The 12,507-nt window shown below is 35.2% G+C and overlaps 3 protein-coding genes across 14 annotated transcripts in view; 1 reads left to right on the top strand and 2 right to left on the bottom strand.

Moving 5' to 3' along the window:
* Window positions 1-6,335, bottom strand: part of LOC124165438 (serine/arginine repetitive matrix protein 2-like) — a 38,697-nt gene extending 32,362 nt beyond the window's left edge. For 3 of the 6 annotated variants that reach the window (XM_046542849.1, XM_046542850.1, XM_046542851.1), the window contains exons 1-2: window positions 4,831-6,335; window positions 318-536 (exon numbers count right to left, since the gene is read on the bottom strand). In XM_046542849.1, the coding sequence (XP_046398805.1) occupies window positions 318-536; window positions 4,831-6,058 (1,447 nt within the window). In that variant the 5' untranslated portion in view covers window positions 6,059-6,335. The remainder of the gene's footprint in view (window positions 1-317; window positions 537-4,830) is intronic. The other 3 variants (XM_046542847.1, XM_046542848.1, XM_046542852.1) reach the window with 2 other exon arrangements.
* A 37-nt stretch (window positions 6,336-6,372) lies between these two features.
* The window catches only part of LOC124165441, an 81,619-nt gene continuing 75,484 nt past the window's right edge, over window positions 6,373-12,507 (top strand). Inside the window, exons 1-3 of one of the 3 annotated variants that reach the window (XR_006866229.1) lie at window positions 6,377-6,486; window positions 6,592-6,794; window positions 10,286-12,491. The gene's annotated coding sequence lies outside the window, so the exon portion shown is untranslated. Of the gene's footprint in view, window positions 6,487-6,591; window positions 6,795-10,285; window positions 12,492-12,507 lie in introns of those variants that run through there. The other 2 variants (XM_046542868.1, XR_006866230.1) reach the window with 2 other exon arrangements.
* LOC124165439 (alpha-2-macroglobulin-like protein 1) overlaps window positions 9,973-12,507 on the bottom strand; it is a 78,607-nt gene continuing 76,072 nt past the window's right edge. For all 5 annotated transcript variants that reach the window (XM_046542855.1, XM_046542857.1, XM_046542854.1 and 2 more), the window contains one exon: window positions 9,973-10,417. In XM_046542855.1, the coding sequence (XP_046398811.1) occupies window positions 10,263-10,417 (155 nt within the window). In that variant the 3' untranslated portion in view covers window positions 9,973-10,262. The remainder of the gene's footprint in view (window positions 10,418-12,507) is intronic.

Below are 12,507 nucleotides of genomic sequence, written 5' to 3'. Positions count from 1 at the left end.
CTGGTGGTTTGTTACATGATATCAGTGCAAGGGAATATGTATGTCCTGACAAGAATCCACTACCATTGGTGAACCCCATTCCAGCACTAAAGCAAGAGTAAGTGGTAAATGTGGAATATTTCATGACGCACAAGAACAGCAGTGAAATTCACATTAATTGATATTGGATAAACATTCCCTAGGACAAGAATTGAACCACAGAAAAATCGCCTTTCAAAAATGTTCACAAATGCTAAGTAATATCACAACCATTTATAAGTCAGGCTTGAAATATTCCACAAAATGAGGGTGGTCAACTTGAAATAATTACAGCATACCTGCTAAGGACCCGATTTGAGGAATGCTGCCAGTGCTACCCAAATCCAAGCTTTCAGATGACTTTTCTGCAACTTGAGATGCTGGGACACTTTTCACTTGCTCTTCCTGCTTTTCTTCCTCTTTCTTTCTTGCCTGTTCTTCAGCCTCTTTCAGGGTTTGCTGAAAAACTGTGCTGAATTTCAAGTTCTTGATCTTGATCTTTGATTTAACTTTCCCTTCTGTGAACAGAAAATAAAATAAAAACACAACAACTGTTATGATAAACAAATGTATCTGACTACATATTTTCATCGCAATCCACATAAAAATGAAGACAATTAGTCATTGCCAAAGTTTTACATGAAAATGATAATCACTTCATGTCATAATTGATACACATATTATGGTCTCGAATATCACTTAGCACAATTTATTGTGCTAATTTTGCTGAAATAAGGATCAATCAAAAAACTAACACTTACTTTCATACATTTTAGCATGATAGCAATGATGCTGACCAAAATATTGTAAGCCTAAATTAAGATACCAAGAAATGACACAATTTTGTGGGTTATTTGGTGCCACAAAAAACAATAAACCCCCACTAAAGTTTTTTTTGAGAAAATGAGATATTAGCAAATAATTAGCAATACAACACCATATTAATGTTTTCATCATTTTACCAAAGAAAGAACAAGCCCCAAAATGTACAGATATTGTGACATGTATTGGGCACATTTTCTTGGCTGGTGAAAAATGAGTAATTTTGCATTGTTTTTTTTTATTGGCAGTTAGTTTGTTTCTGTCAAGCCAGCCATTGAGTGGTACAGGGGATGGGATGGGCATATATTTTCTAATCCAACAATGAATGAGGCTCATTTTGCCTTTGTCTTAGGTCTTCGTGTGTAGTGACCTACATGGGTATGTATTAGACTTTGTAATGAGCTTTGAAGACAGTTGCACAGAGTTAACGAGCTTCTTTATTTACATTATTTTTGTGATAGATTATAAGTAAGCTCTTTTGTGGGAAGGAGTTAAGGGAGAACTTCAAGGACGGTGTTGAGAGGTTGAGAGGACGGTGATTGGGAAACTACGAAAACGACGAGGAGGGAGGGAGGAATATCATGAAAAGTAAGTGAACAGACAAACAACTGGTGGGTCATGGACAACGTGTGTGACTATGGTGGTGGTGGTGCGACAGGTATTAGAAGTTAGCAGGAGGGGTTAGAAGATAGCAGGTCATTAAACACACCATTCTTACATACCTTCAGATACGATAAAATTTCAAAGTTCTCCATAAAATCAAGTTTTTTCCCTTAGTCACAAACATACAAAAGTTTCGGGATAAAATCAGAGAAATGGTCATTTTCTATTAGATGTGTGGCAAACATAGATTTATTATAGCAATTTCAAAAAGATTTAAAACGATCCTCATTTTTTTGTGACCCCCAATTATCATCCTTTCCAGTAACGAGACATGGCTCATCTCAGTGACCTACTTGTACCACTAGAGTAAGTTACTGAGAGAATTATGATAGGGAAATTCCTTTCCACCCAACTTCCCAGTCCAAAGACATCCCCTTCCCTTTTCCTGGACTGGCACCCACCCTACCTTTATTGGAAGTGTGTCCTGTTATCCGATTGCACCCATTCGATATGAGTCAAAGACAATTCAACAGGACTTAAAACTCTATAGATCATTTCGAGATACAGCCTCCCTAACTTTCAGTTTGTTCAATATGTACTTATAGCATTGATGGACACACTCCTCTAAGGGAATTGTTTTACTAAAACTGTCGCCTCTCATTTTTTCACAATTTCCAATGAAATGTCTTAATCACAACCCTAAGCCTATTAGAATCTTAGAAAAAAAAGCATGTGTTTTCAAACTGTTTTTTCAAACTTAAAAAAGTATTATACATTGCATTAGCAACAATTTTTGGCCTAGAACATGATTATAAAAAAAACATACCATTATCAAAAAAAGGGTCTTCGTTAACCTCCAGAAATTATTTATCATTGTTATCTCTATGATTTGGGCTCTCCTCAACCCATTCCACTTTTCTTGGACCACCTCCTGTTTGAGCATCCAATAAAAGTAAAGGTCAAAAAAATTTTTTTCGGTAGGGTAGGTCTTTTTCAGTGCTCCGGAAAAATAAAAGTACATATTTTGATATCCAAGTTGGCATGATCAGACAATATAAGAAGGTCCTGTATGGCACCTTTGAATGTTCGATTGAATGTTTAATCTTGTTTATCATAGAGATTGTATGAAATCTATGTTGTGCTGTCAAGGGCCAAAATATCCATCACACTAAAATTTTCAAAGAATATATGGATGTGCATATTGGTTTACCTAAAGAGGAAAAAAGTTCAATTCTTAAATTATATTGACAATTTTGGGGGAATATTGCCTATTTTACAGGGGGGAAATTTTCTGTGAGTAATTTATTGCATAAACAAGATAATTAAGCTCATTTACTCTCCTACCATTACTGAAGTCTGAAGAGGGGCAATTGACGTTCCCCTTCATTACATCCAATTTAAAATCCAATATAAAAGGTCTCATGTACTGTTTTTGGGTTTATTGCAAATAAATATATTACTAGTCAAATTATTGCTCTTCAGAAATATAGCTCTTTCCACAGTATCTAGACGAGTTTCATGATTTTTACTATGCCTAATCCTTTGAGGAAATTCTTATCATGTCTCCACAGTTTTATTGGAATTTCATCAAGCTTTACCCTAAATTGTGGAGGATTGACAAGGATTTCTTCAAAGGACTTAGCATTGTCAAAAATACGAAAATCGTAAGTGATACAACAGAAATAGAAGTACCATTAGCAAAAAATTTCTAAAGAACAATCATTTGAATAATAATTAAGGAAAACATCAATTACTCTTGAATCGCCAATAGTAGCAAAGTAAATGAACAATGATCTTGTTTTTGCAGTGAATTACAGTAAAATTGTGCCCCCCTGAAATAGACTAATTTTTTCTAACTTGTTCACTAATTTTTTTTTACGTTTAGAGAAATGAACTTCATTGTATTTTTCTCTCCTCAAGTACACCATTATGCACACATTCTATGAGATTTTCTTTGTGAACCATTGTTCAGCCACTGACAGCACAATATTGTTCTCATTTCCATGATAAAATAGATAAAGCATTGAAGCACTGTGTGAGTCATTTTCCATGGTCTGATTAGGTATCACATGGTCGACCCTGTATCAAAATTCTTTTCTTTTGCCGGGGCATCGAATAAGACCTATTTTGACTTTTACTTTTTTTGGGACGATCTAAACCCCTTAAGTACATACAAAGGACACCAGCAGGAAGATACTAGGACCTTTAACCCCAGGAAACCCAAGGAATATGCAACAAGGAAGGAGCATTCGCTACTCTCGACTTCTCTACCTAATCTTAGTGCCCCCGCTAAAATACCAAAGGTATAAATGAATATATAGAAAAGAGCCACGCCATACTTGAAAAGGACATGAAAGCATCACAATGCATTTTTTCAGTAAATAAAGTTTAGTGGCACTAGCAACATTACTTTTATTTATAATGGATTAGTCCCACCATCTCACTTGAAACTACTAGTTTATTCTCTGGCAGTACATTAGAATGTGGACTTGATGCAGCGATGGAAATGATATGCAAGAATTATAACATCTGCAATATTTAATTATCTAATGAGCTCTGTTTTATCCTTCTCCTTGCCCTTGTTTCAAAAGCTTTGCCTTGAACATAAACGTAAATGAAATAATTTTGCGGGCATGATATAAGTCAATATCCTCCAAAGCAATACATCAAACAACAGGGTTGCATATTAGCAAAGTGGAAATGAGATGAAAAACCTTAAGAAATATATAATACTAAATTACTGAAATGCAAACATTTGCAAAACAAGCGTAGCTTATTCTTTATCTGCAAGCACCAAACAATGCAGTAAAATATAGAACATTATTCTGCTGAGGGGCTATCTTCTTTGAATTGATCATAGGCTAAGCAGCCTATGATCAATTCACAGAAGATAGACCACTTCAATATTTGCTATACAGTGCAAGTACTTACTAGCATTGTAGACTAAATACAGAAAGAGCTATGCCAGCCATGAATTTATACAAAGTATACTTAATATTTAAGAGGGCACATTATCACAATGGTAAATTGCTTTATAAGCGCTTGGGATTATATTGACAAAAATAGCATTCAATGCCTCACTGAAAAGGGAAAACCTATGTAAATTGGTTTGGTTCCAATTTACAACCAATTACTTACATTCCCTACACCTAATGGCTAATTATTACAGTTTGAGACAACCCTAAAAATTAAATTGACGTTAATAATTGCTAATCAATCACTCAGTGTTAGTTATTCGTAAAATTATAAGCATTAATTACATACGAGTAAATTAAAATTCATCGATTCATGGTCTGGGGAAATTTTCAAATTGATGATTGAAAACTAGGTACCCTTTGTAAATAAGGGCCTTTCGGTAATAATAAAGAAAGGGCAAATTCCACTTACCCGAAACCGCTGTGGATGATTTCAAGTTCTTCCCAGAAGATTCGACTCGATCACTTCCAGCTGGTTCCACTTTCTCATTCGGAGGTCCCTCTAACACAAGGCTTTCAGGTAGTTCCAACTTATCACTTCCACATATTCCCGGCTTTTGAATACTTGGGCAATCACATTTCACAACGCTTGGTACAGCTATGTCTTCAATTTTATCCACAGTGTGAGATTCATTCAATTTAGTTACTTCCACATTTAAATCATTTTTGATGGTCTTTATACCTTTTGAGATCAATTCTAACGTCCGTGTTGAGGTCTCACAATCACAGCTATTCAAAGTTTTTAGAGAGATCTTCGAAATATCACCAGCCTTGAGCAATTCTGATGAGCAGTGGCCCTGACTAGCACAGTCTTCAGGAAGAGGTATAATGTCTATTTCAAACGCTCCTGGTATTGCATCGTTTGCTTCGATAGGGTTTTCACAGGGAGGATTTATAATATTGCTTTCCGCAGAACCATCAGTTCTTGCGCTGTAAACAACTTCTAATGGTTCGGGTAAACAAACTTTTGACAGGTCAATGTTTTCATTTTCACAACTTTCATCAACGAAGAAACTTGGCCTTAAACCAGGAACGTCTTCATCTATAACAGAATTACACTTAAGGTTCTTAGACTCATCTCCCTTATCTGAAAGGGAATTATTTTGATCGTTGATTGGATCAGTTGTTGACTTAGCAGACGAAGCACTTGCCTTCAATATTTTTTCCTTTATTTTGGAGTAAGTTGCAATATCGTCTTTGTCTTTCTCTCGACTCCGATGCAGCCTGTTTAATCCAGAGGAGTCACTTTCCTTTTTTGAACTATGCCGGTGTTTCGAACTCTTTCGCTTATGTTTCTTTTTCTTTTCCTTTTTTTTCTTTTCACCTTTTTTCTCCTTAACTTTATCGCCAGCAGAATCTTCAGCGCTTTCGCTCGATCGGTGGTGAACTGAATTTTTTTTCGAGATTTTGACAGGTTTTTCCCCATCACCACTGCCTTCTTCGATGACAGGAGGCTCGGCATTGAAAGCGCTGAATAATTCTGTCAGAATCTCAGTTGAACTTTTATTTTCAACCCCCGAATCGAAAGCTTTAAGCGTGGATGCATTCTTGAACTCCAGCTTAGCCTCCAAGTGACTTTCGTTCTCCTTCCTCAAACACCCACTTTCACTAACAGCAGATTCTTTTTCATCGGTAATCATTTTTGATACCAATACCTAGAATTGCACGCAGGATGCAGATATTCGTGCATATGGCCTAAACGGTCATTTACATTGTGTACTAACAAATGAACCAACCCACATTACCGATAAAAATGCGAGAGTACAATCCTGATCACTTAGACGCATTTTTATAACAACACAATAATTATTTCCACTCACACTTTCAGCAAAGAGAGAAGTGAGAGGCAGAACATACAGCGTAAATAACCTAAAAGAGATAAATTTTCACAAGCTTTTTCCCAGCAAAAATAACAGGCATAAAAACAATTGCTTGTCGTAATCTTTGGACCAACGCACTCTGGAAACCAAAACAAACGCGAAATAGCGCCATTAGCGCTTACTGCATTTGAATTTAACATTTCAATTTAACCGTATTTAAAATTGTATACCTTCCCCCTTTTGCCCAGGTATTCTCGATAAGAGTATTATTATATGCCATTCTCTTGTTTATCCAGTTAATCCTAAAAATTCCTATTATTTCATTACCTCTTTTTACCCGTTCTTTACTCTAGATGACAGGAAGGTTGAGACACATCGGCCCTGACTTCCTTTGAATTTCAGAAGAAGGCCCTTATTTATGAGCGTGGAATTATACATCCGTAGTTATTCATCAGTTACAATAACTTATCCAATTTCCGAAGTGTTTGAATCGTTGTGGACTACCAAATTCAACATTATTGTAAAACCACATTGTGTCGAGTTTGTTTCTGTGGTGGTAAGTTTACCTCTCCAGTTCTTAAATTAATATTTTGACCGTATTTTCATTTGTTTCTCATGAAATTGCCAGTCTCGGACAAAGTCTCCATAGCTCTAGCATAATAATGTATTATTTGTGTTTCTCTTAAATGAACAACTGAGCAATAGCAGTTGTAGTTCTGAAGTCAGCTAATTAACTAACCGAAAAAACTCAAACGGCTGTTTAAAACATATAGAAGCTTGGTGGAAATTTCGTGAGTGCAAAAAGTCGAGGCGTAATCAAAAATTCACTGACTGCCTTGAGGTATGCATTTACAGGCCATATTTAAAAGAGGTATCATAAGTGGTAACTAAATGAAGAGAGGATTGATTTAACATCAAGGTGAAGCGGGTGATATTTGGTTGTGTTGGCATTTTTAGTATGGAAGGGATGGATAAATGGAAGAGGTGGATCTCGCCCTTCGAGACATGTGGAAGTGCTTTCTGACAGTAACGGAAGAATCTGTAATTGTAGTTTTTCTTACTAAGTAGTCATCAGGATTTTCCTCAGTTGGTGATTTGAAAAGTCGTTAATTTGTGGTTGGAAGATCCCCACCTCTATGGCCTAATTTTGCTGGAGAGAAGTAGTAGGCATTGCATTTTGAAGTCAAAAGACTTTTCATTTTAGTTAGCTGGAAGTTAAAAAGATCAGTAGTTCATAAGAATAATGGAATGAGGAGGAAGCCGAAAATATAGCTTGCAATATACAAAATTTCTAATAGGAAAACATGTTTACCCCCATGGCATGGAAAATTCACATAATTCTAGTAATAAAGTAGCAGTGAGTCAGTCAAAGTGTTCCTAACTCAAAAAGCCATCCAACCTGAGCATTTTGTTTGCATGTTGCATGGATAGATCAGTCTCCAGTATAAACTGCAGTAAGAAATTCACAGTATAATGCCTGCTGGGTTTTTGTGTAATTGCAGTTAATGAAAAATTTGTTGATGCAATAGAAGCCCATTGCTTGTTGATGGTAGATAAAGCTATGGCAGGCTTTTTATTCCATAGATGCCTATAAACAGTGGCATAGCCAGGGGGGGTCTGGACCTCCCTCCCCCAAAAGATAAAAACACAATTATTTTCCTTCATAAAAGAAAAAAAATATATTTAAAAAATCATGAATTTAAAAAATATTCCTTCAAATTTTTTTATAATTAAAAGTGTTAAAATTAGTTTAAAATCCTCTACTTAGTACCCTGTTTTTCAAAAATTTTCCCCCTTGGTTTTGGACCAACCCCCCCCCTGCATACTTCTGCAAGCATCAACCGCGTGATCTAGAAATAATTATAGTAAAACACTTTCATACAAGCAGGGCCGGCCCTAGCAGGTGCGGGGCTAGGGGCGAACCTTCAGTGCGGGGCCCTTCACTTAAAATATTAAACTCTATACCCCATCTACAAACTCGAGCATTTTGAATCCCTACCACTCTCTGGCTAAGTATGTGTTCCCCTCCCAAATTCAGACTTGGTAATTACGCCGTTATGATACCATCACGCAGTTGAGTTCAAAATAGTATAACACAAATGAAATTTATAATTATGTATATGTATTCATAAAATTATAACGTAAAATAAACATAAAAAGTGCGCTTTTTCATTAGCGTTTTCAAAACTATCGTATATTTCAATGTTTTTTCATGAACCGGGCAGCCCACTATTTTACAATCTCTAATTAATTCTATGATAAATGATAGTCGAATTGATTAGTCCATGCAGAGAATGTATATGACACTCATCATTCACCACTTAAAAACCTATGTTTAGTCTCTTCATGTGCGCCCCCCAAAGTGTGGGGCCTGGGGCGGTTGCCCCGCCCTAAGGCCCTGCATACAAGTTCTCTGTAATGGATTTTAGAGATAAATTGGTGGCTTTGGGTTAAAGGTAGCTTTCCATTATAAATATGTACTTATCACAGAAAGATTTCAAACTAGTCATCACTTCTGTGATGTGCAAATGATGAATCTATTTAGCACTTTTAGTACTCCTCAGAGATTTATTATTTGTTCTAAAGGGATGGAGAAAAGTTTTACCAACTTGTGTTTTTCGGGGAAATGTATGATCGTGCCTTCTCAAAAAAAAAGTGTTGTTGAGTTAGCTGGGTACCAGCCACATCAAGATACTAAACATAGGTTTTTAAGTGGTGAATGATGAGTGTCATATACATTCTCTACGTGGACTAATCAATTCGACTATCATTTATCATAGAATTAATTAGAGGTTGTAAAATAGTGGGCCAAAGTGCGTACAAAATATGGAATAGTGTGGTAAACCTTGATAGAGACTTGGGCTAGGTATTTAAAATAGTTTTCCAATTGATTTTAGCATATCTTTACCATGAAGTAATATCAAATGTAATTTAAACTGTAAAATGAATAACTCCTCCATAGATACATCTATTTTAATAAATTTATTGACCTACTTTCAAATATGTACTGAATAGAATCATTGTAAAATACCCAATCATATACATCTACTGTGGTTGAAACAAAATGGGTCGATTGGTCGAAGGATGGATTGATTCCGATTCTGTTCTTGGCATTGATTCTCCATTCCAGTTCTCAGCTCTTGTTCTTAATCGAGTGTTTCACTATCCTTGCTTAATATTCAAGTGCTAATAATGATTTCGTTCGAGGTAATAAAACTACCTGAACTTATAATTCAACTTATCTGACAAGTTATGGTTCCATGGCATCCCTAAATTTATAGTAATTAATGTAAATTATGATGGAGAAGAGTTGTGAAATTGGATACTGTATAAATTATTTTGTACTGATTCTTTTTGGCTGTGGTTCCAGTGGCGTATTCGAGCTCAAAAACTTGTCAAACTAAGAACTGAAAAACCTAAATGACCCATCCCTTGTCTTAAATTTTTGGCCTATTATTTCATAGATTCATATACCAAGTATGAAAATTACCTGAAGAACTCACTTTAATTTGTTTAAGGAAAAATTGAAAAAAAAAGAAAATTTCTTGCAAAAACTCTTCTTTTTGAAGTCTAACAAAGAGAACTTTCTTACTAAATTTCTACAGTGCACAATTCCAGTTAGAAATTTTCTCAAAAGAAAACTATAAGTCTAAAAGAATTCTAATAAAAATTTTGGCAAGGCTAAATGATAGTATCTAGTAGGGTTGTGGAAGTAGGAATGTCAAACACTGTGGAATATTTTATTATTTTTAATGAGAAATTTCAGTGACATGATTTCAATGGTGCAGCAAATAAATAGTAAGCTAGTTAAAAATTAAACAAATGGAAAATACCCTACCTAAGGCATGTATAAAAGTATTTATTTTTATTTTTTATGAAAAATGTCATAAATATTTTCCCACCTCATTGATTCAACAAAATACACATTTCCACTAATCCTTTTCAGGATTCCTGTAGGAAACCCTCAGTATTGTGCTCACAACAAACTTTTAAAATTGTTCAAACAGAAACTGCCAGTTTCAATTTATTTACATGAACTTCTTGCAGATCTGACTACAGATGGTTGACCGGAGCCTGGTGGAACCATTATTACCACTGAGGAACCTCCAATTTTAATGTGTGGTTTATTTCCATTAAAATTGTCTTCGATTACATTAAGCACAATAACGTGGCTTCCAGCTGAAAAGAATTAGAATATATGCTTAGTTAATCTGAAAGTTGAACGATAACCAAGAAATAAGGTACAATTTAAAGTAAATATTTCAAATTTAAGTTTCAATAACTAGAGTTGATACTATTTATGTGTCAGTTGCATGCAATGTAATATTGTATGTTATATTCTGAGTAATATTGTCTTCAGTACTATTATAATGTTGATTAAATGTGAGAGCAGACAGTAAAATTTTGATGAAGGTGACATCTGGGCATATTTTATGCAGCATGTTGCTCGTGTTGGTATTCACAACAATTGATTGGTTACAAATAATTTAAAACTGATCTAACAATTAAAAAGTGCAAAAGTGACATTAAATATGCTATAATAATGCATTCTGGTGGTGAGTAATTTTGGTGAGATTCAAGGCCTTTATTTTTAGCAGACCCTGCATTGGTTATGTGGTATGGACTAGTTTTCAGTGCCAGCAGTGCAGCGGCACTTACGTGGACTATAGATTCAGTGTAAGGCCATTTGTAAATGACCAACTTTTCTGTCTTTTCAACAAATTTTTTGCCATCTGCTGTGGAACGTTCGGCTCAAACTGTCTGTACCTATTTTGAGTGCCATTCCATTCACTTTGGTGCTTGGTGGTGTGTGGGCTTTTTAGCTTTTGAAATATCTTTGTCATCATAGTTATCAGGAAACTACCTGCAAGTTTTCTGGTAGTTTCAATGCCTACTGAAATTCTTTATAACTAATTTGAGGCAGTGGTGGATTCAGATGCGGGGCGTGCACTCCCCCTCCCCCTTGGGGGTGCGCTCGTATTGCCGAACATTGCAAAACCACAATTGTGACTTTTTTCTGTCATGAGATGGCATTGTCTTTTACATAAGTATAATCACTTTGAGTAAAATTTTCTTACACTCTGCCTGTGACTTGATCATTTTTTATTACGATAAAAGTAAAGAGTTTTTTATGTATCCGCTACTGATATGAGGTGGGATTAAAACTTTAGATCATGCTATCAAAAAAGAGTTAATAAGTTAAGGAAAACAGAAATAACAGCATTCCACTTCATATTTCAATGATTGAACACCTGAGTTCAGGAAATAAAGGAAAATAAATGGCACCATTGATCTCACAAGGTAGTGGCCTCCAAGTGAACTAAAGCTTACTGGCTTTTTAATTCATTGGCTTGCAACTCAATGTAATCAATCCAAAAGTAATGATGATTGCTCTTGCTTCTAAAGTAATTGTTAAATATATTTTCAAACCCTAGAGATTATTTTTATCTTCTTCTCAGACAACTATATTGACATGTATGTCCCTGAAATCTTAGAAGGCACGTCCAGTTTTTAGGTTTTCTGGCATGTATCTGTCCCCAGAGGATTGTGAGGATTTTATCACAACGATGGGGCCAGCTAAGACCTTGGAAATTTGATTTTAAAATCTGTATGAAAGACTCTCATTGAAATCACTGGGAGGCCTTAACTAATAGAAACTTTATCCTCAAATATTTTGGTGGTTGTACACATATGAAGGAAAATATGTAAATTACAACATTAATCTCACAAGGTAATTTCACAGTGAGTGGAGAACTGTGTGTCAGATCATGAGTGCAGCTCTACATAGCTAGCTTACTGGATTTTCAACTTATTAGCAGCATTCCTGAGGTTTTGGGCCTTTTTAGTGCGTCTGCAAGAGTGGAGCTTCATTGGATTTAATTTATTTTTTTTTGTTTTTTGGCAAATAATGTGAAGACTTTCAGTCTGTATCTGTGGCTACTAATCACTCTCCTTCACCTAGTGTGATAGATCTTCATTTAATTATATGTTGAGTTTTGTTGCTTTTCTTATAAAATGTATATTTAAATGGTAGGTTCAATTGCATTAAATAATTTGCTGTTATATCCTATTGTAATTACAATTGCCTAATGCATGTGATACTAAAATAAATTAGTTTTGTTTGCTGGGAGCTAATATGATTCTGAGGAAAAGACTTTCAAGAAAATATGGCAATCATGACTACCTAAATTAGCATGTGTTTTTTGTGCCAGGCTTCTGTTAATAAATATTGTGGCATTGTAAAAGCCAAAAATTATATGTATTTGCAT

The sequence above is a fragment of the Ischnura elegans genome, chromosome 9 (genome assembly GCF_921293095.1).
Source record: "Ischnura elegans chromosome 9, ioIscEleg1.1, whole genome shotgun sequence".
In the NCBI taxonomy this organism is placed as follows: domain Eukaryota; kingdom Metazoa; phylum Arthropoda; class Insecta; order Odonata; family Coenagrionidae; genus Ischnura; species Ischnura elegans.
The sequence above is the reverse complement of the archived record's forward strand: the minus strand, read 5'-3'. Positions and strand labels throughout refer to the sequence as shown.